This window comes from Artemia sp. Qi Xiang Cuo, chromosome 6 (genome assembly GCF_049724085.1).
Source record: "Artemia sp. Qi Xiang Cuo chromosome 6, ASM4972408v1, whole genome shotgun sequence".
Taxonomy (NCBI): Eukaryota; Metazoa; Arthropoda; class Branchiopoda; order Anostraca; family Artemiidae; genus Artemia; species Artemia sp. Qi Xiang Cuo.
The window spans coordinates 63394189-63418926 of NC_142799.1; the positions used below are offsets into that span (position 1 = coordinate 63394189).

Here is a 24738-nt window from a genome sequence, read left to right on the forward strand (position 1 = left end):
TAAATTGAACGAACCTTATTTTTTAAATAAAAAGCATCATTAAAAATAGCTCCACGCGTTCAAAAATATGTTTTTAAGACGCATTCCTAATATCTATTGAACCCAAAAAGTAACGAACACTAATGTAATGCCCGAGCCACACATATTCACATCGGTTGATAAAAAAGGCCAGGTTGTATGAATGATGGGACATTATTGATTTTGGTGCCATACTTGTATTTCAGAAAGGGAAAACTGAAATTGTAGAAAATCGGTTTTAAAAAGTTTGCACCAACACTAATTTGTTTCCAACTGTTCTCAACTAAGACTACGTCTTCTTAACTTTGTCAGATTTCTGTTTCAGATGCAACAATTGCTGATTCAGTTCCAGACTTCCATTTTTTCTAATTTCAAAAAATTAAGTCTTAAATTTCGATCCTTATTTGTCAATTAAAATTTTATGTTTGAAACACAGTTCATATAATTATCCAGTATGATCATTCTCTATCTCACCCATTATAAAAACCCGGACCGGGGTGCGAGTGCTCCGGAGAACGTTTTTGCAGATATAAACATAGGCGAAGTCAGATTAGCGGGAATGCAGGTTAGTCTGTATCCGTCTGTTTCCATCAAAGTGCATTGAAACAATCGGAAACAGACTAACCCGCATTCCCGCTAATGCAGAAATAAGTGGGAGGAGCTTTTTGTTCGCACCGAGAACGAAGACCAGAAATGATCTGCGATAAGCTTACTGGTATATTCTAGCTGCGTTTTTTTCGAAGTTCCGTGTTTCATGGTTCATGTTCCAAGTTTCATGTTCTAGCCCAAAAACGCAGTTTTTGTCGCTTTCGTGTTCTCTGTCCATGTTCCTGGTTGAACGTCTAAAAACGCATTTTAGGAAAACTGGCAAAATATTCAAAACTGTGGAAGCATGTGGAAAAATTCTGAGCTTTTTACTTGCCTGTTCTCTTGTACACATATGTTTCACCTTGGCCTCTATTCAAAAACGCATATTCAGCAGGATCTATGTCCATTTTTTTCCCATCTATCTTATCCTTTCTTTTGTCATCTACAGATAACTTTTTTCTATCTGGATAGGGACCAATCAAACACGGAACACGCACAAAGAGCAAGTTCCAAGTTTGAGGAAACAGACAGTCGAACAGGCAACATGATGTTTCGTGTTTCGCAAAAAAACGAAGTTTTTTTAAAACATGCTGTTACGTGTTTTGTCTAAAACGAAAAAATGGCAAAACACTATTAAACCACGGAACAAACCACGAAAAAAAAACGCCACTTCTGTCTACTGTGGTTTGAAAGTTGAAGACCGGAAAATATAACAGAAGTGGAGATACCTGAGGCACATGATTTATATGCCCAAAATTTCACTATGAAAGGTCGTCCTCCGTGGGCAGCCATGTTGTGCCAAAAGGGGATGACGTGTCAAAAACACACCCTACGACGCAGCTATCGAGTTGACCTAATAAATTTCGATGTCTCGCTCCAAATACTTATAGGATGGTGACCACAGCAATGAGAGATGACTAGCGACTCTTCTAGGATACCCCAAGCCTCTTTGGATGTACAGGGGTATCTATGGTATGCAGTAAGCTCTAGGACGATACGGTTTTCAATAAACACAGAAACTGTAATCGAAATGATGGGGGAAATATTCTACTGGTGAACAATAAATGCCGATGTATACAACAATGAAAACAATATTTACACCTGGATCTTCGTGGGGTGCAACAAAAAGTATATGTTACATTTTGTACGCATCTACTTATTGGTCTATAAATATACTATGGTATTCCTTCTAAGAATTGGATAAAATGAGCCAAGAATGCACAAAATATAAATAATATTGCACAAAATATTGCTGAAATTACTTATTTTGTCACCTCGATTTTTTTCTCTCTTTTTTAAACCAAAACTTTACTTTTTGGAGCCCAGAATGACAACTTTGAAGCCGATACATTCATAAGAAACAGGTGCACCCAGAACCAGGAGCGAATCTCCAGCATTTTTATTGGGGGGGGGGCAAGAGCGGCCCATATCTGGATAGCCAAAGGGCATGGGATGTATAATATTTGTTTTCTCCACATTATTGGGGGTGCAATTGCCCCCCCCCCCTGCCACCCCCAAACGACGCTCCTGCCCAGAACTACCGGGTTGCTGTCGAGGCCAAAAATCTTGTACCCGAGATCACAAAAATTGGAACTGAGATTTCAGGAATTTTCACCGAGAATTCTATGTAATGTTACCGAGGATGCGCAAAGTAGAGGCGAGATTGCAGGAAAAGTAGCCGAGATTCTCAGTTAAAAAAAAACATCAACATATAAAAAAAGTTGTGCCGCGAATTACAAAATGGAGCCTAGAATGCATGAATTGTCATCAAGAATTTCATGGAATGTCATCGAAAATGCTCCAAATGGAGATAAATTTGCAAGGAAATGAGCCAAGATTCCCAGGAAAAATGAATATTAATATAGAATGAATGGTGCCAAGAACTTCAAAAATGAAGCCAAGAACGCAGGAATTAGAGTCAAGATTGCACCCCCTCGCTCCCTTGTCACTTCTCTTGTTACTTTTAATTTGAGTTCGTCAGTTCTGTTTTGAATTCTAAATTTCAAATAATATATATATATATATATATATATATATATATATATATATATATATATATATATATATATATATATATATATATATATATATATATATATATATATATATATATATATATATATATATATATATATATATATATATATATATATATATATATATATATATATATATATATATATATATATATATATATATATATATATATATATATATATATATATATATACACGGGGTGTTTGCCTTTCTGAATAGTGATGTGAGGTTTGCCTTTTACCATATTTTTATTACAAGTCGGGCCAAAAATTCGTTTTTTCATCGGCTACTGGAAATCTTTGCTACTTTTCTGATAATCTTGGCTCCATTTTATGCAATTTTTGTTTACATTTTCTGCATTCTTTTTTCTTTTTTGTACAGTTTGAACCAAAAAGAATATCACAAGTGTATGAATAGCATTATTGTACCTTTGACTCGCCTGTTGACATTTGTGTCTGTCTGCCTTAGTCTCCTCGTATATAAGACAAAAAAATATACACAATATATCTGACTACCTCTAATATATTTTACCAAATGATTCGCATAAATACCATTAACCCGTGGCATACCTTATGGCATGGATCTGGTGCAAACAGCCACTGTCATTTGGTATTGTCAAATCGTATTGGGCTTTCCAGGGTAGGGGGAGGGGCTTTGAAATTAGTTTTCGTGTTGTTTTCATTAATATGAATCTGTTGTGATAAAAAAGATTATGGAATTCACAACAATTATTTAAATGCATGTTTTGAAGTTATAAAGCTACAAATCTAAGTTCTGACAAATTCCCCCCCCCCCTCCCTACTCCCAAACAATTATTTCAAAAAATGAAAAAAATGCAGAAGTTTTAGTTTTAGCCATCATTCCCCCGTCTCTCTTCCCAAAACCTGGGTCCATTACCAAGGGGTACCAATTTTAGTTTGCTTTGGGTTAACCTCTCCTACTTCGAGCTTTAATGCTAGTGTAACTTTTTGCCTTTGTATTTTCTTGATTTCCTCATTGCTATATTCTGTATCTTATAAGTATTTCATTTTCCTTTGAAAAAGGTTCCATAAGTCGTCCCTAGACTTCCAGGTTTTAATTTTATTTTCCCTGTCGAAAAAACATTGTCTTGTTTTTTCGATTCAATTTTCTATGCTTAGGTTTGATCTTTGATGGCCATTTTTTTTTTGGAAATCATTCAGTATCCTGGTCTTCCTAAAATTTTGATTTTTAACTGCTATCTTCTACACTTTTTATTTTCAGAGTTCGAAGCGAATTAAGCTACATTTTTGGAAATGAAAATGGCACTCCATTATCACCACCTCCTCACTACTTATCCATTTCTCCCCCTCCTTCTCCTTTTACTTTGTTTAAACCAAAATCAACAGCGAAAGCATTTGACACTGAGCAAAAATTAAACCACGAAGAGAACGAAATAACTAAGGATGATGATGAGGGGCTAGTTAGACTTCGTCGTCTATCTAGATTCGAGGTTATACCTACCACACTTGATGACATGCCTTCTACTGCTAATACTCCAGTCGGAAGCCCTACAGGTTTACCTTCTTTAAGTGGAAACGCATCACAAGCCCCGTCGTCTGATTTGCGGGTCTTATTTGGAACCCCAGTTCCCGAAGCTGACAGAGCAGTAAGTACTTTTCATGTTTCATTAGATCTTTTCCGAATTATTATCAGTATTTGTAAGGAGAGTTTTGTCAATAGTTTCCAGGTTAGCTAGAATTCAGACAGGGGTGGATACAGAATCGATGTTAGGGGTTACAGATAAAAATTTGGCTCCCCCGTCGGCTTTTTAGCTCCTCTGACCCTATAATTAGTACAGCTTTCAACCTTGGGGGGAGCACGGGCTTCTAAAACCACCCCCTGAATTAAGAGGATATTTTGAACCTCTGTTGCAGCTCTTTCGCACACACTACGTTGAAATAAAAAAAAGTAAGAGAAAGGGAAATAAAGAAAGAGACGTTGTCTATATTTAAAAAAAAATCATTGAAATTAACATTTCGTTATTCTTAATCAAAGATTCCTAGTTAAATTATATTTTAGTTGTCGAAAGATTGATTTCCTGGACCAGCTTTCTTGCTATATGGTGTAAATCACATTTTAGTATGTAAGTGGGACTTGTTTTTTTAGGGGGGAGTTTTCTTTTTTTTCTTCTTAGTTTCAGTAGTATTAGCCATAATTTGTTTTTGTAACGCTAACATGTAAAACCAAAACCTGCATCAACTGCAAACAAAAGTATACTTTCACAAAGATTAATTGATATGGTTGCAAAAGTCCTAATATGCCGAGTTGTAATATGAAATATACACTGCTAATCATATACTTCTATTTCCAGAAGACCCATATATATGCACGCAGACAAAGATTTTTAAATATAGAGGCTAATATTTTCAGCACCATAAGTGCTATTAATGTTATAAATCAGCTTGCGCTACCTATATTCTACCTACCCTAGATAGTAATCGTGAAATATTCCTACTATGACCTCTTTGCATGTTAGTGATGTTGCGGATTTTCATTCAAGCGTAATTTTGAGATCTTTCATTTAATTAAAATTCAGTTTTGTATTATTGTTTTGTACAGCAGGATTGTACTGTTACTGCTACTAGTACTAACCAGCAGCAAGCTGCCTGAGGCTAGTACATCTGCGCAAGCTCATCCTCAATATCAATCTATTATTCCCCCACTCCCTAGAAGTTCAAAAATTCAATTAGTTGATCAAAATCAGTAAAGAGGATACCTCGTTTTTTGAGCGTAACACTGAGCAGAAGGGGCGCATTTGTGCCATGTCGGTGTTTTTGTAAGGCAGTTGCGCATTGAATTTCTCAAATTGGCTTATATTCTGGGGGGGGGTTTATTAGGTGCATTTCAGTGGAAAAGTGGAGCTTTTGGCGCATTTTCACTTTTATGGCAGCAAAACTTTAAACCAGAAATCTGGTAACACTGGTTCGTAACAGGGCTTAATTTTACCTGTTCTTGATTATTTGTGGCTGGTGGAGGTATTTTATTTGTATTAGCAATTACCAACTTTTCCCTATTAAGAAATATAATATTTTTATGTATGTATCTTTTGTTTCATTCATTAGTGATCTTATCCTTAAAATGTGCAATTTGTATTTTAAGTATCTTGTGAAACCGCGTTTGTGCTTCTTTAAAGCTAGAAAAGGACAACTTGAAATAATTTTTTGCAAAAGATCTTATATCCATGTAGAACTATATACAAAATCACAAGGACCATCACTGCTGAAAAGCGTAACTGAGCCTTTGGAGCATATAATAAATTACATAGCGTTGATCTTCATATTGACAATATTAAGTTTTGCTAAAAAAAAGAAGAAAAATGCCATTGGTGGAGCTCGAACCTGCGTCTCCCACTAACTTTGATTTCACCATCAGTTAAAAATGTTGATGGTAGTGACAATTGCTAAAATTGTAGGCTAATTACCATCTTCATTCATATCACGTAAATATTTTGGATGCAGAACAAAAAAGAGACCACTAATAAGGAATATTCAAAAAAAAATTTCAAAACTGTGAAAAAAATTTCAAAACTGTGACAATTTATTGACATACAGTACAATTTGAGCTTTTTATATTCCAGGCTCTTCCTGTCAGTGTTCGCCCTTTCTTTTTTAAAAATAATTTTCATAAATAAAAAAGGCATATAGCTCAAGGCAATGATCAAGAATTATGAAAGGAATTCGGGGTTACTATCAGGACTCTGTCCTACACTCAGAGAAAAAAGACACTAACAACTATGTAGACATAGAGATTGTACTATGCCTGTCGCGATTCATGTCTACTCCCTTCTTTTCCTAATGGCTTTCCCCGCACTTTCTGTAGAAGATATGCTAAATGTTTGTTGAAGTATACTTTCAAACATAAACCCAGACACAAAAGCAGTTTTTGCACGAAGAAGTGCGATCCGAGTTGCCACTCCAGTTTGAGTGAGGGCACTCCATTGAAGCTCACTTTCTTAGAGGGCTTGCATAGTGTACGCCATATATTGGGTCCGAATTCAGATTAAATAATTTATTAAAATAGTAAAAACGTATTATTTCACTGATTCCATCATAATTAGAATATAGAATTATTTTATCATGAAAAAAAAAAACTTAAGGACGAAATGGCAACACGAAGCAGAAAATTGCATTTCAGTTACTCCTACATGCGAGGTTTTGATTTATCTGTACATTATTCTTTGCAAAAGACGTTCGTTGTAAATCAGGCCCGAAACCATTGGAGACACATTTTAGTAAATTGGTTCTTATTTTCAAGAAACCTTTTCTGGAGCTTTTCACTGACTTTTTTTTTTTTTTTTTTTTTTTTTTTTTTTATCCTGGCTGTAACAATTTCTCAGAATAAGAACCACTCAAAGGTGTTTTATTAGTGGGCTTCCAATTCTGTGTAAAAATTCGTTGAGCATTTAGATTCGCCATGGGCAGAATATTTTCAGAAATTGCAATTATATTTCACATGAGCCATATTAATATTCTAATCTTTTTTTATCCTAAAAGAACGTGTATTCTGGCCACAAAGAAAAGACGTATGACGAATAATTAAAATGATGCTATCTGCAAATTATATTATTCGAACGTCGTTAGGCTCATTCTACATTAGTCCAAGCGCTATTAGCATTTTTATTTCTGAAGTATACTTCTAAATCGTATATATATATATATATATATATATATATATATATATATATATATATATATATATATATATATATATATATATATATATATATATATATATATATATATATATATATATATATATATATATATATATATATATATATATATATTAAGTCTGGCGATTTAGCTTATTCAAACTTAACGCATTTATACCAAATAATTTCGTTAATGTTTTATTTCGTTTTTCCATATGGAAATTGTGAATTCTTTGTCCCAATTGTAGCTCAATTTGGTTTTTCGAAGGAGAATAATTCGTGCTTAAAAACACCCTACTCAGACAAGTAAAGGCAAACACAGTAAAGGCAAACAGTGTTTGCCTTTACTAGCAAACACTGTAAAGGCAAGTAAAGGCAAAATGCACAGTAAAGGCAAGTAAAGGCAAACAGCGTACTTTTGTACACTCAAAAGTAAAGGCAAACACAAAAATTAATCTCCAAGTTTCCTTTTTTAACAGAACTGTGGTATAACTTCATGTTCAAAACCCACTAACAACTTTCTTTCAACAACAGCTTTTCTTTTTCTTGCGGAAGCTCGAAGAAAACTGTAGAAAATGTTTTTTTTGGATATGTGGAAAAGTATTTGTTGGAAAAAATAATTATTGTTAGAACCTTCAAAATGTACCTGTAATGTAGGCTAAACAAGCAGTTCATTTATTTGCTCACATTTTTCCTTCAATTTTAATATGAAACTGTATAGCTTGAATAGTCTACCCCTTTGATGCAATAAAGTGCGTGATTATTATTGTGTGGTAGTTTTATAATCATTTTTATTTTTAGAGTAGCCCATTTGCATTCAACCGGGATTCAAGTCCCAGGAAATCAATTTTAAAAAGAGCAATGTCAACCAGTGTTCCAGCTGGACATATCCTTCCTGCATCTTTACCAATAACGCCTTACCAAACTTTCACTGGGGAGGAATCTCGGTCAGTTTTCCTTTTTTTGTTGGTTTGTTTTTGAATGTAATAAAGCAGGGCTACTACTACTTGGCATATTTCCAAGATCTTTAAATATCAGCTATGAGCCTGGGAATAAAACTTATAATGAGACTTGTAATGTCAGTAATGAAACTTGTGATTTTTCGTTGGCGAGTCTTGAGATATTGTTAAATTCTCGGTTGCAGTCCTGTACTGCAGGTTTCACGGTGCTAGTGGTTTTATTTTGCTATTGCCCAAATGAAAAAAAATGGTACTTTGAAAACCAAAGTTATTTCAAATATAGAAATATAAGCAAATCGCTCATAAACATTTGTGAATCTCTGGGAAGTCAATGGTGGTCATGGCCTCTCTAATTTTCAAAAAACACAAAATGATTATAACCGTTATATTATTTATTTGAAAATTTGCGCCCTAAAATTTCCGCGCCCGGGGCAAGTTCCCCCTCTGCCCCAGGGCAACGTTGAATCTTTCACTAAAAGAGGAGCTCCCTAAGTATATGAGGATCCCTAAGATAATTCAAATAAATATTATTAGGTAATAAAATTGAGCTATTTTTTGGCTCAAGAATAGATATAAGTGAATTTAATGAAAATTCTTTCTCCTGGATTCAAAAATTTCCTCCTGGATCCAATATTTTACTGCAAGACAGTTTTCTAATGAATTCTATTTGTACTAAATTTGAAATGTATTTAAGTTTTTCGTAGCACTAATAGCTTTTGTGTAACGATTTTTTCGATTTTTTGTCTGAAACTTTAAAATTCATCCAAAAATTCCTTTTAAAAAACTGTAAAGCCAGAGAAAAGCAAAAAAGCACCAGGAAACTTGGCGAAGGAATTAGAAATTGAGAAAATCTAAAATACCCGCATTAAAAAAAATAAATAAATAAAGAAATAAGTACACAAAACTGCGTATGGTATTGAAGTTCCAATGGTATGCTCAAATTTGGCTGTAAAAAGTCGAATTGGATGTTAAAACCAACTACCAAGAAAAAAAAGAAGCTTTTTTCAGTACAATTTATTAAACATTCAGTCTGTTGGGCAGAAAAATAAGAGAGAAAAAAAGAAGAAAACAACAGAAAAATAAAGATAAAAAAAAGAAAAAAGATCTGTTCTTTTCTATTGAACAATTTAAGTCCGGCTCACGAAATAAAATTGAACTCCTGTTAGAACCAGTGCTGCCAATCCATTATAATCATACCGTTTTTGGTAAAATTTAGAGGTCCAGTTAAAATGGGGGAAATTTGACATTTAATGGCACAATCAGAAATTGCTGGTACATTCCGGTTTATTTTGGTTAAATTTACCTGGTCAAAGCTTGCTTTTTTAAGTTTTGATATTCCTCCGGTCACCTATTAGGGATGTAAGAAAACGAAAAGGGACTTCGGTCGAATTCAAACGGGACCTCAAACCTCTGCAAGTTTCAAGAATCTTTGAACAAGAAAACAGCTCTAAAAATTAGTTTCTCAGTGATGATGAAAACATGCGCGACATAAAAATAAATGCTTGCTTTCCAGTTTATTCTAGTGTTTTTGTCTGTGAAATTGATGCTTAGGTAGAATATTACAATTGAACAGCAAAATTTTTTTATGGCACAATTTTTGTTGCAAAATCGGTACAATTTACCGCAAGCTCTTAGAAACGCTGTTCAGAATCTAGCTTTAATGATCTTTATAACTGGCTTTCATCTATTACATAATATTTAGTCATTGTAGCAACAAAATCTTATAAACAATTTTGCCTGGCGGTGGTATCAAATTTTTCAACTTTGGATAAAATGGAAGCGAGCCGAATAGGCTATCGACCTGACTATCAACCAACATAGGCTATGGCCAATTTTTCATAAAATGACTTGAAGTCTGGATCACGAAGCAAAATTGAACTTCTGCAGAACCTACTTTCGGTTTTCTTTATAACTAGTTTCCAAGTCTTACAATGTACCTAGTCAGGGGCGGATCCAGGATTTTTTTAGGGGGGGGGGGGGGCAAAATATGTTGATCCGAAAAAAAATAGGAGGGGGGAGGGCAAAATAGGTTGATCTGATAAACTTGCATTAGGAGAAAGTTTAATTAACGCAAACTTGAGTTAATTAAGTAAACTACACTACTTTAGACTACGCTAGAGGGTGCCTCCCTCTCCCCCTCTGGATCCGCCACTGTACCTAGTTAGTGTTATGATGACCTTTTTTCCATGAGGTGACTTTAATTATAGCTCACGAAGTAAAATTCCTCTCCTTTCACTTTCTGGTTTTGGTACAGCGTTGTCAATTTGACATAATTTTAACTTCTCTGGTACAGTTTAGAGGTCCTGGTAGAGTTCAGTTCATTTGGAAATTTTTTGGTACAATATAAATTTTCTAGTACATTTTGTTGTGTTTTTTGCTCATTTCTGTCTTGGATACCTGTTCAAGTTTTAGGTTATTGAAAGTTTTCGTCTTGTTACGGCAAATTTTAGCCTCCTGTTCATATGGCTTGTGATACAATTTTAGTTGAAAAACTGGTACAGTTTATTTCAAAGCGTTGACAATGCTATTTTGGTATTCTCTATAACCACTTTCCGGATCTTAAAAGGTGTTGACTCAGTACAATAATAACATTTTAAACAGAATTTGGCCCGACGGAGGGACAAAATTTTTCAATTTTGTATTGAAATACAAGAGAGCCGAATATTCGATCGCTCGAAGACCCTTTTTTCAACGGGTGACTTGAAATCTGCCTCCCGACACAAAAGTTGACTCCCGTCAGAACTTAATTTTAAAACCTAAAATGACCAGTTTTCAGTTAATAAAGATCATTGGCAACAATAACAGTTAAAGGTGAAGCAGCTTTAGTTATCGTTATATAAATCTAAACAGCTACATCTTTCCAGGGCTCGCAGTCCTTTTGATACCATTTTTCGTCGATCAAATGCTTCACTGACCTCGCACGACATGAAGAGCTTTTTTCCTATTAAGAAAGTTACACTGGTAAGGTTTTTTGCTTTATTCGTGTAATTAAAAAAAAAAAACTTTTTCAACTGAAAGTAGGGAACGATTTTAAAACTTAAAATAAACACTAATTATTCCATATATGAGGGGACTGCTGCCTCATCAATCCCTCGCTCCTCGCACTAAAGTTTTTAAGTACTTTTAAAAATGTTTCTTATTCTAATTAGATAAAGAAAAACAAGTTTTTTTTAAACTGAAAGTAAGGAGCAACATTAAAACTTAAAACGAACATAAATTATTCCGTATATGAAAGGGGCTGTCCCCTCCTCAACGCCTCGCTCTTTAAGCTAAAGTTTTTTTTTATCGTTTTAAGAAACAGAGTTGTGAGAAAGAGTCAAACCTTAGTGCAAAGAGCAAGGCGTTGAGGAGGGGACAGCCCCTTTCATATACGGAACAATTTCTGTTCGTTTTAAGTTTTAATGTTGCTCCTTACTTTCAGTTAAAAAAACTTGTATTTTTTTATTTAATTTTTGAATGTTTTTGAATTAATGCAGGTTTTGATTTTGGCTCACCGTACATCAATAAATAAAACGAAATTTGCATGCTAATTTTACTTTTATCTGGCTAAATGGCTTTCTCGAAAATTGTTTAATTTTATTTACGAACGTTTTTATTAGTAATAAATATACGTAACTTACGAATTAACATACGTAACTAACTTCTATATTAATATATTTTTAATTCATATATAAGGGGGTTCGCCCCCTTGTCAATACCTCACTCTTTTCGCTAAAGTTCAAATTTTGCTCCAATTCTTTAAAAATGACCCCTTAATCACAAAGGCCGTTAATTAGAATAAATAGATCTTTTGAATGTACTAACAAATCTCTGGCTTAAAGAGCGAGGTATTGACTAGGGGGCGAACCCAATCATATACGTAATAATTTCTGTTCGTTTTAAGTTTTGATATTGCTCCTTAGTTTCAGTTGAAAAACTTGTTTTTTATATATATATAATTTCTAATTGTTTTTTAAATAATGCAGGGAAATCCGGCGCCCCCTTCATAGAAATGTTCTTTCCCCCATGAATACTTCTTCCGTGGAAAGATCCTCCCACACAACCCCTTACCCCTCCCCCCCGCTACCTGAAGAAATCCCCCATGAAAACGTCTGTATACTTCCCAAAAACCAATACTACATGTAAACATTGGGTAAAGTTCATAACTTTCAGCCCTTCCCCTGGAAACTTTGGGGGATTAAGTCGTCCTAAAAGACATATTTATTATATTTCCGACCATGCTGAACAAAATGGCTATCTAAAAATTTTGTACGGGTGACTTAGGAAAAAAATGAGCGTGGGGGGGGGGCGTAGTTGCCATCTATTTTTGGTCACTTAGAAAGGGCAGTAGAACTTTTGATTTCCGTTTGAATGAGCCCTCCCACGATATTCTAGGACCACTGAGTCGATATTATCACCCCTGGAAAAAAAAACAAAAAACAAATAAACACGCATCCATGATCTTTCTTCTGGCAAAAAATACAAAATTCCACATTTTTGCAGATAGGAGCTTAAAACTTCTATAGTAGGGTTCTCTGATACGCTGTTCTCTGAGCCGGGTCACTCCTTATTTACAGTTCGTTACCACGAACTGTTTGATTAAACGGCCAAGAATTGGGGCAGAAAGTCAAACTTTAGCATAAAGAGCGAAGTATTGAGGAAGAGGCCACCCTCCTCCCTTTCCATACTCAGAATAATGTCTTTCTGTTTTAAGTTTTAATCCTGCACCTTACTTTCAGTTAAAAAAACTTGTTTTTTATTTCATTTCTTATTGTTTTTCAAATACTGCCGGGAAATCCGACTCCCCCTCCATGGACAAATTTTCTTCCCCCTCGGAAAATTTCTATTGCATAAAATATATGACCCCTTAAAATTCATCCCGGACTATTCCTTGCAGACGACTCCGCCTGAAAAAACTTCGTTCGCATACTTTTATTCGAAAAAGACTTTAATTTCTGATCTTTTTCAAATCTTACCGGAGATCCTTCCCTCTGTGGAAAATTTTTACCAGAAATCCTCCCAAGCCGAAAGTTGTTCTCATAGATGATTCCCCCATGAGAATTCCTCCCGCTGGAAATTTCCCTCCCCATCGAAAAATCCTACAGACAATTCCAACTCCGCTGAAAATTCCCCCTGGACGATTCACCCAGAACATACTCACGTGTAAAATTGAGTCGGCAAAGATAAAGAAAGACAAATATAGAGAAATTTGTATAGGAATTCTGGCAAGTTCCTCTAGTATAAGAATTTCCCTGGAAATTTAACCCCTGGAACAGGATGCCTCCCTCGACGCGGAAAATTCTCCCCGTGGAAAATCTCCCCACAGAAAGTCCCGTATCCCAAAAAATGTCTGTATACTTCTCAATAACAAATACTATACGTAAATAATGGACAAATTTCATAACTTATAGGCATTCTCCCAGGGGCTGTGGGGGGGGGGGGTCATGTTATTCCCAAAGGCATAGCTATTTAATTTTTAAACTATGCTGAAAAAATGACTGAACAAAATCTCAAAATCTTGATCTGCTGGCTTTAGGGAAAAAAGGGACATAGAAGGGGGGCTAGTTGCCGTCCAATATTTTTGGTTACTTAAAAAAGATAACTAGAATTTTAATTTCCGTTCGAATGAGCCCTCTCTCGACAGTTAACCGATACGATTACCCCTGGGGAAAAAAAACACACATTCGTCAACTTTCTTTTGGCAAAAAATACAAAATAGGGTTGAGCCGAGTATTTCCATACTTACAGTTCGTTACTACGAATTGTTTCATAGCTTCGAAAATATAAGTCCTAACTATAATTCACTTCATACATGATCTAGTCATATTTGAATGTGCATAATTTGATGGATAAGAACCGTGCCAAAAAGTGGTCACTTTAATTTCCTTACGAAAGCAAAAGTCTTTTATCAAACAGTTCGTGGTAACGAACTGTAAGTAAGGAGCGACCCGGCTCAATAGTAACCGAAACTCTAAAAAACGGAATTTGAAACCAATAGATACATCTAAAGAATCAGATTTTAATGCTGATTTCAAATTTTACAAGTTTTATCAAGTTTAGTTCAACCCATCAAAAGTTACGTGCCTGAGAAAATTTGGGGTTTGGGGTCCAGGGGTTAAATTTCCAGGGAAATTTTTATACTAGAGGAACTTGCCAGAATTCCTATACAAATTTCTCTATATTTGTCTTACTTTCTCTTTACCGACTCAATTTTACACGTAAATATGTTCCGGGTGAATCGTCCAGGGGGAATTTTCAGCGGAGTTGGAATTGTCTGTAGGATTTTTCGATGGGGAGGGAAATTTCCAGCGGGAGGAATTCTCATGGGGGAATCATCTATGAGAACAACTTTTTGCTTGGGTGGGGGGGGGATTTCCGGGAAAAATTTTCCACAGAGGGAAGGATTTCCAGTAAGATTTGAAAAACGATCAGAAATTAACGTCTTTTTCGAATAAAAGTATGCTAACGAAATTTTTTCAGGCAGAGTCGTCTGCAAGGAATAGTCCGGGATGGATTTTAAGGGGGCGATACATTTTACGCAATAGAAATTTTCCGTGGGGGAAGAAAATTTTCCATGGAGGGGGAGCCGGATTTCCCGGCAGTATTTGAAAAACGATAAGAAATGAAATAAAAAACAATTTTTTTGAACTGAAAGTAAGATGCAGCATTAAAACTTAAAACAGAAAGACATTATTCTGTGTATGGAAAGGGAGGGGGTGGCCTCTTCCTCAATACTTCGCTCTTTACGCTAAAGTTTGACTTTCTGTCCCAATTCTTGGCCGTTTTATCAAACAGTTCGTGGTAACGAACTGTAAGTAAGGAGCGACCCGGCTCAATAGTAACCGAAACTCTAAAAAACGGAATTTGAAACCAATAGATACATCTAAAGAATCAGATTTTAATGCTGATTTCAAATTTTACAAGTTTTATCAAGTTTAGCTCTACCCATCAAAAGCTACGTGCCTGAGAAAATTTGCCTGATTTTCGAAAAAGGGGGAAACACCCCTTAAAATTTTTAGAATCTTAATGAAAATAACACCATCAGATACAGTGTATCAGAGAACTCTACTATAGATGTTTCAAGCTCCTATATGCAAAAACGTGGAATTTGTATTTTTTTTTTCCAGAAGAAAGATCACGGATGCGTGTTCATTTATTTATTTTTTTTCCCATGGGTGATCGTATCGATCCAGTGGTCCTAGAATATTGTGGGAGGGCTCATTCGAATGGAAATTAAAAGTTCTAGTGCCCTTTTTAAGTGAAAAAAATGGAGGGCAACTAGGCCCCCTCCCACGCTCATTTTTTTCCAAAGTCACCCGATCAACATTTTGAGATAGCCTTTTTGTTCAGCATGGTCCAAAATATAATAAATATGTCTTTTAGGATGACTTAATCCCCCAAAGCCCTGGGGGGAGGGCTGAAAGTTATGAACTTTACCCAACGTTTGCATATAGTATTGGTTATTGGGAAGTATACAGCCATTTTCAAGGGGGATGTTTTCTAGTTTTGGGGGGGGATTGGGGGGCTATGTGGGAGGATATTTCCATGGAGGAATTTTTAATGGGGGAAGGGACATTGCTATGAAGGGGGCGCTGGATTTTCCAGCATTATTTTAAAAAAAACGATTAGAAATTAAATACAAAAAAACAACAAGTTTTTCAACTGAAAGTAAGGAGCCACATCAATACTTAAAATGAACAGAAAATTTTACGTACATGATTGGGTTCGTCCCCTAGTCAATACCTGGCTCTTTAAGCCAAAGATTTTTTTAGTACGAGCTTTAGTAAGATTTTTTTAATAAGAGCTATTTATTATAATTAACGGCCTTTGTGATTAAGGGGTTATTTTTAAAAAATTGGAACAAAATTCGAATTTTAGCGCAAAGAGCGAGGTATTGACTAGGGGGAGAACCCCCTAATATATGTATTACAAATATAGGAATATAGAAGTTCGTTACGTAGGTTAATTCGTAAGTTACGTATATTTATTACTAATAAATACGTTCGTAAATAAAATTAAACAACTTTCGAGAAAGCCATTTAACCAAAAAAAGTAAAATTAATATGCAAATTTCATGTACGGTGATCCAAAATCAAAACCTGTATTAATTCAAAATATTCAATAATTCAATAAAAAAACAGGTTTTTTAAACTGAAAGTAAGGAGTGACATTAAAACTTAAAACAAACAGAAATTAATTCCGCATATGAAAGGGGCTGTCTCCTCCTCAACGCCTCACTCTTTACGCTAAAGTTTGACTCTTTCTTGCAACTTTATTTTTTTTAAACAATAAAAACTTAAGAGTAAAGGGTGAGGTGTTGAGAAAGGGACAGCCCCTTTCATATACGGAATAATTTCTGTTCGTTTTCAGTTTTAATATCACTCCTTACTTTCAGTTAAAAAAACTTGTTTTTTTTATTTAATCAACATATAAAAGATACATCTTTCATTATCAGCTTTACAGTAATAAGTTCATCTCATTAGGTGTTTATATTCATTTTCTTATATCTTGCAGGTAAATTCCTTCTAGGTTGAATAAATATTGCTTTCTTATGCATCTTTCTTTACATAACTTTCGTCTTACTTTCTGAAATAGAAAGTCGCTTTTTTCATATGTCAAATAAACTTCATGTGCATTACACTTTTGAATCAGTTTTTTTTACCACCCCCATAAAGTTATTTCTTCATGGTGCTATGGACCCACAAGCAATGTAGTGCACTGGAGCTTTGTAGCACTGCTCATGCTTTTTTAACAATGATCTAGAATGGGTATTTGGCTTCTGTAATTGCCGAGACTTTATACTTGTTAAACCACTTGGTCAGTACTTACTGGTTTGTCTTCTTCCCTTGAATTTGTAGAATAAATTCTCTTATGCGAAACGAAAATATAATTTGGCTTACACGATTTAAAAATGAAGCTGATTCTCTGCAAAAGTTATCATCTAGTGGCCTTCAGCTTGATTATAATTACATTTACCTATCACAAATATCTATGAGTTTAAATGAAGTTTTTACCTTTTTTTGTGATTTGACTAACCACTCCGACAATACTTGTGGGGCTTGTTGGATTTTCAAACTTATGACAGCTATGTTAGTGTCAAATATGGGCGTAGGCAGCATATTGTCTAGGGGGGGCAGTCAATAGTATGATGGAAGGGCCTTTTATCAACTGCTTTTCCAACCATCTGCTCTTTCAGCCATATCTAATGTAAATTTGAAGGTCGAGGGGGGGAGCTGCATCCCTCCCTGCGCCCATGGTGTCAAAGCTTAGGTTTTCTCTTGTTTCTCATGCTTATATACATTACTAGAAGTAGGAAAATTTTTGGGTGTTTCTTATCTGCAGCGAGGGGACTTCCTTTTTCTCCCAGGAGAGAGAAGTCTCTTTTCTGGGTCCATTTCACTTTTTCTCATGAAAAAAGTCGAAAGACGGGCATACAATGTGGCAGATATAAGAAACTGTGGGGAAATTGCTAAAATGTCGAGGTTTCAGGGGGAAATGGGGCTAATGGATCTTTGGCCCTCTTATTTGGCGTGTCTGAACAATGTGCCTTTACCTCGTTGTTTCTTTCTCTCTTTTACAGCCAAAAGCCAGAGTGATCGATATGTCTCCAGAGGAGCAAGCCTTATGGGAGGAAGCAGAAATGGAGAAGCCAGTAGACTTGACCCAGTGTCATATTGACCCGGCACCATTTCAATTAGTTGAAAGGACGTCTCTTCTTAAAGTGCATGCCCTTTTCAGTATGGTGGGAGTAAATCACGCTTATGTAACTGCTATTGGTCGGCTTGTGGGAGTGGTAGCTTTACCTGAGGTATTTATTGCTAAATCTCATTTTAATTTCTTGTTTTTGTTCTTCATTGATAATGGGCAATTATGTACTGTCCTTATTGATTAACCATTTATTAACCCTTAATATTAACCATTAATTAACCATTATTCAAGTGCATCCTTGCAGTAAAATTAGTAAAGCAATTAGTACTCACAAATAATTCTAGTTCTATTTGCATTTCTCTTTTATTATTGACATTTTTTTTACTTATTTTTCTCTTTCAAGTCTTGATAACCAAGGCCTAATGTAAAAAGTGCCAAAAAGAAAAGCCTGAAGCTGAATTCAGACATAATAAAACTATTTTCCAAGTCTACTAAGCATTACCCCTTGTCACTTTACAATCCCTCTTTACGCTGTGGCATATAGTACACATTATACACCAAAAAATAGCCTATAAATTTCCGAAACGCACTGTTCGTAAATTATATGAATGCTTAATTTCCAAAATCCATCAACTGAAACAAGTAATGAAGAAAAGTGGCAAAGAACATGCGTTGATTTTTCCACGGAAGCTACACAGTGCCTCTTGCCACTAAACACGTGTGCCGCCCTTAGCCAAATAAATAGAGTAGGTGATGATTGATGAAACAGCATTGAATTTCTGAAACGAGTATCCTTACAATATATGAAAGGCAAAGTTTCAAAATTAGTTAAACCGGAAGGATTTTGATTAATTACGGAAGGCTCATGATTTGAAGGTGAAATCGAAACATTGGAAGTTCCAAAAAAATTGGAACATTGAAACATAAATTTTGTTTGTAATTGCTTATGATCTATGGAAAATAGACTTCGGAACATGGGTAATAACACAAATAAATGATCCACGCAGACGCTCTACAGGCTACTGGTTTTTGGCTCGTGACAAATGAAATGGCATCATTTTTATACAATCCTAAAAAGGGCTTAACCCAGATTTGCCTCTTGATCACTTGGACTATCTGTCTTGGCTTTTTCTACAATTAGCCATGTCTTGATGCCTGCAAAATGTTTGATTCTAAAATACCCCCATAACTTAGCATCTACAGTATAGACACTGGATCAGTGAGGGGGAGACAGAGGAGCAATTTTTTCATAGAATTGTTCTCCCAGATTTGAAAATAAAACACTTTTTGTACTTTTCAGTGAAAAATCGAAAAAAAAAACAGAATACTCCACCCCCTAGATTTGCATAGAGTTGCAGGAAAAAATATAGAGGAAAATGAAAAAGTTTGTGATACCTTGGATGTGAAGGAAGATTTGTTTTGTGAGGAGGAATTAAAAACAGTACTAAAAGGATTAAAGAATAATAAGGCTCCAGGTGCTGATAGGGTAGTAAATGAGTTTCTTAAATATGGTGGCTCTGAGGTTAGAAATAAGTTATTGGAGATTATGAATATGATTTTTGAAAAAGGGGAAGTACCTAATGATTTTAGGAAAACCTTAATTAAGCCAATTTATAAGAAAGGTGATAAAAGTGAGTGTGGTAATTATCGAGGCATTAGTCTGGTCTCTGTAGGTAGCAAATTGCTTAGTAATATGATACTTTTTAGACTGAGAGATGCCGTAGACAAAGTTTTAAGAGAAGAGCAGTGCGGTTTTAGAAAAGGTAGAGGATGTGTTGACCAAATTTTCACTCTTAGGTTAATAATTGAGAAGTGCCTAAGTTTTCAAACACCTTTGGTCCTCAGTTTTATAGATTATGAGCAAGCGTTCGATTCTGTTGATAGAGGAGCTTTAGTAAAGGTTTTATCCTTGTATGGTATACCAGACAAATACATTAAAGTGATTAGTGCTATGTACGAGAATAACACTGCTGCGGTTAAGGTAGGAAATGAGGTTAGCAGCTGGTTTTGTATTAAATCAGGAGTTAAGCAGGATTGTGTTCTATCCCCCTTTATATGGATTATTTTGATGGACTTTGTTTTAAGGAGCACAGGAAAGGCAATGGGAGACCACGGAATCAAATGGGGAGGAAAAAGTCTCCTGGACTTGGATTATGCTGATGATTTAAGCATCCTAGATGAAAGTGTGAGCAAAATGAATGAAGTTTTAGAGGCTTTGCGAGTTCAGGGTGCTAGTATTGGTTTGAAAATTAATGTTAGGAAGACCAAGTCACTAAGGCTAGGAATAAGTGAAGATGAAAACGTGACGTTGGGTAATGAAAAGATTGATCAGGTGGGCAGTTTCACTTACCTTGGTAGTATTATTAGTAAAGATGGTGGGAGCAGTGAAGATGTTAAAAATAGAATAGCCAAGGCTCAGGGTGTTTTTTCACAGTTAAAAACAGTCTGGAAGAATAGGAAGATAAGTCTGCAAACCAAGATTAGAATATTAGAAGCTACAGTGATGACAGTGGTCAAATATGGCTCTGAAGCATGGACGCTCCGAAAAGCGGATGAAGATTTGCTAGATGTTTTCCAGAGAAATTGCTTAAGGATTGTTCTGGGTACCCGGCTGACTGACCGTATTTAAAACAATAGGCTATACGAAAAATGTGGTTCAATACCACTTTCTAGGTCTATAATGAAAGAAAGGTTGAGGTGGTTAGGGCATGTTGTTCGGATGAAGGATGACAGATTGCCGAAGATTGTTCTTTTCGGCCAACCATCTAGGGCTAAACGGAAAGCAGGTCGTCCCCGTCTGGGTTGGGAGGACGTCATAAAGAAAGATTTAAAGGAAATGGGAACTTCGTGGGCGGGTGTAAAAAGGGAGGATTTGAATAGATTGGGGTGGAGGAGGAGCGTGCGTAGCTGTGTTGGCCTCAGGCGGCTAGGTGCTGCGATGAGTTGTTAGTAGTAGTAGTAGTAGATTTTTTAGAATTGTGTGCCCTTGTGAAGTGTTTTTGGTTTTTTAAACATCTATTCAATAAAATACAGATCAAATTCATTGATATGCTAATCGTATGCATTTATGATCGCCTGTAAAAATAAAGCAGTGTTTTAAGGTTCCAATACGCTGATCTGAATGCATGGAAAGAAAATTTTCATTTAATAAACCTACTCTCGACGGGAACGTTATTTGTGGTCAGGTCTCAGAAATCTCAACTTGGGAACTCTTTCTTTAAGAAAATAAAAATAATTCATTGAAAAATCATGATTATATGCTATAGGCGACGATAGACCGTTGATCATGATTATATTTGGGATCCTTTTTTGGGAGCGAAGTACTCAAGGATACAGGTTTCAAGCTGATCAGAAAGAAATTGTTTTCCCTTTTTGAAGCCCTCTTTTTGGGGAATCTGTGTACCCAGATTAGAGCTGTTTTTGTATATATTAGTTTTCCTGGCCCAGAAACTTACAGTTTTAGTTTTCAGTCCCTTCAAAAATAGGCCTTTGGCCCTGTTTTCGGTCTCATTTTGAGGTGAATCAATATTTCTTTTCTTCACTTATTAATTGTGAAACTTTCGACTTCGACCCAGAAACTATCGACTGTAAGTTTCAAGCCTTCCTGTAAAAATGTCTTTTGGCCCTTTATCGGGTCCAGTTTCTGGGGGAACTGTTTTTTCGTGTTGGTGTCCTGTTAATCCAAGGACTTTTTGGGTATAACTCTCAAGTCGATCAAAAAAAAATATTTCGTTGCTTCTTGTGACCGAATTTGTGGGGTCCTGCAAACTATTGGCCAATTTCATTATTTAAAGCCTTTTCCTCAGTGGATTTGGGGGTAATATCATCGTCTAAGGCAAGTTTATTACACCTTTCAAATAGTTTTGACAAAATAACTATTTTGATATTTGATCCAGCACCATTGGTAATAAAGGGCCAGTAGTCCAAAAAGGCACAAAAAGGGTTCGTTGCCTTCAATATACTTTTAGCCTTTATAAAACGACGCTAGAATTTTCAGTTTCCAATCAAAAAGTGTCTCTCTCCCAGTTTCTATGATCACTGTTTCCATACTGGGAATAAATAAGTTTAACATAAAATATGGAAGACACGTGGGTCTCTACTATAGGTAGCGCTATAAAAGGCCGACCTCTTATAAGAACCACTTATAAAAAGGCTCAGTTGCACGAAAAATTTAAGATAACATTTTTTTAAAAATATAAAGAAATGACGTATGAAATTGGGAACGTGAAAACTTGTAAGAGCAGCATAGTCAACATTTATTTTCTTATGGTGACTTTACATCTTATTATTTTCTATTCTAGCTCAGACAAGCAATTGAGAATGTAAACTCTGGAGTTTTACGTCCTTCAGAGCATATATCACCACTAGAATGTAATATTTCCAACGATGACTCAAGTATAAGAACAGATGACTCACCTTCACAAGCTCCGGAGACATCAAAGCTTATTAATGCACAGGAAAATACTGAAGAAGATGGAGCCAAATTAACATATGAATTTGATACAGAAACTGGAGAATTTAATAGAGCAGAGAACGCTAAAGAAGACTAATGAAAAGCCGTTGTTTCCAACAGTGCATCTAGGGGAGAAAGGGGAGGGATACTTTTTCACTAGAAAATTCTTCGAAAGTGAGTGTAAGGTCAAATTCCGACAGAAGATGGCAAATCTGCCTATCCAGCTATCTGACCAGTCCCTTTTTACGAAAAAAAACAAGAAATCTATCTATGAAAAAAAGAATGCTACTTAAAAAGAAGGAAGGGAGGAATTTTATGTCCAGGTGATGATTCTTAACAATGAAAAACGGTGTAAACAAGGTCATCTGAAGAAATTTGAAAAACTTCCTACAGAAGTTTTTCAACACTTCAGAAGTTTTTCAACACAAAAACGCTTCAGGCCTAGACTCTTCCTGGCTTTTTTCATAGGATAGTACCTGCCACGTCAAGGTATTGGTTTTTAATAACTACACTTTTTTCAGTCATATAGAAAATTTGATATAGCGTTAGACGTACCAGCACTTTTGTATACTAGAATTCTCCGTATTTCCTACGTATTTGCACTTAAATTGTAGTAAATTTGTTTAAAATTTTAATTTTAAATCAATTAATTAAAAACTTTATTGACTGAGCCAGACAGTAAGAACTAGAGTAATGAACAAGAAAAACAGACTTGTGCAAAAAAGACCAAACTAAATTCATAGAAAATTTTTAGTCCCCACCCCTGTTGTGCATTCACTTTCTCTAATCAGAAATTGAAAAGATCACTATGGAATAATTTAAATTCCTGTACAGCTGATATGTAAAGTAATATTGAACTAATGAAAACTTTTATATATAAGTTTAAAAGGACTGAATATAGAAGTTTAAAAAACTGATTTATGCATTGAGATTATTTCTAAAAATATTTTCTAAGAGATATTTTCTCTGCCACTATGGGTTAGTTTCTAAAAATTGGGCTTCTGGGATTTTCATGTGGATAATGAATTTGAAAATCAGTTCAACTAATTTTCCAATGATTTGAAGAGAATTGGCTTAGTAAAAGAAAAGAAACTGTAAAATAAACCCAATTTGGATAATCTGCAGTAGTTTTCTCCATTTGGCCTGGTAACTGCTATAATTTAGCGTATTGTTGTATCTAGTATATAATTTAGTATATTAGGATATAATTTAGTATATTTAGTATACAATTAAATAGGATTTATTATATTTATATTTACTATATAATTTAGCATAGTGCAATTTATTATAATTAATTATTATTTGGAAAGCCTGGGAACTGGACGTTGAACCAGTCTTAACTTCATTCCTTTATACTTCATTCTATATAAAGTAGTTGCTCCTAACAAAATGACTCATAAAACAAAAAGGAAATTATGAATCATGCTTTGTGGTTTCAATGTCTTATTTCGAACAACCAATAATATCGAAATTCTTACAAAAAATAAATTCTGATTGTATCTGGCTTACTTTTCCTGTTTAAGTCACGTACTCTGTCTTTCGGACTTTTTAGAATTTTAAAACCTAACAATCCTTGGGTGCTGCACATTTATAAAATTTATTCTTCTGTTTATATTCTTCTTCTTCTGTTTATATTCATCTGTTTATATCTATATTCTTCTGTTTTAATTGTTTAGGATAATTTGTTTTGTGTTGAGAGTTTTTATTACTGTTTATCTCAACATTTCACAGGGATCAATAGGTCAGTTCTGCCGTTTCATTAAAAATAAAAAATAAAATATCATCGCAGCACAAATTCGTTTGAGGCCAGCGTAGCAGTGCAAAGTAGTGGCAGTCTCTTGGCTATATTTAACTCACGGTTTGCAACTCCTTAAGCACGTTACAACAGGGTGGTTTAATCTGTAGTTCACAGAGTTTCTAGGAGTAGCCTAATTCGTTGCATTGTCTCATTTCAAAGGGGCGATAAATTTTTTCCCCTATAGTTCCAGTCGTACCTCACCCACTCCAAATTCTCAAGATTTTTATGATAATAATCTCGAGGTTTTAAGGGGGAAAAGTCTCCAAGTCCCTCCGATTTCTTGCTCACGTATTCCCTCTCCTAGTCACAGAATAGTGGCTCCATATTTGGGAGCAAAATTTCGTCTAAAGACTGATATTAATGAGTCTTCTTCTTCATTCGACTTCTTCTGTCATGAGTCTTCTGCGTCTTATGTGTCTTCTGCCAGTAAATTTTTCCATGGAGGGGGGGGGGGCACTTTTCTAATGAAAAATAAAGATAATAATAAATTCAACGACTTCAAATGTATTATTAGGTTCTAATATTTCCATTAAAATGAAAACATGGTTTTAAACAGATCAAAGGACATTGGTGAGTAAATAGAAAG

General features: G+C 35.1%; 1 protein-coding gene across 1 annotated transcript in view; it reads left to right on the forward strand.

Moving 5' to 3' along the window:
* Nucleotides 1-23546, forward strand: part of LOC148951494 (chloride channel protein 2-like) — a 163559-nt gene extending 140013 nt beyond the window's left edge. The window contains exons 15-19 of the mRNA XM_089090912.1: nt 3886-4270; nt 8117-8262; nt 11139-11235; nt 17834-18061; nt 22203-23546. Of these exons, the coding sequence (XP_088947038.1) occupies nt 3886-4270; nt 8117-8262; nt 11139-11235; nt 17834-18061; nt 22203-22451 (1105 nt within the window). The 3' untranslated portion in view covers nt 22452-23546. The remainder of the gene's footprint in view (nt 1-3885; nt 4271-8116; nt 8263-11138; nt 11236-17833; nt 18062-22202) is intronic.
* The last annotated feature ends 1192 nt before the right edge of the window (nt 23547-24738 follow it).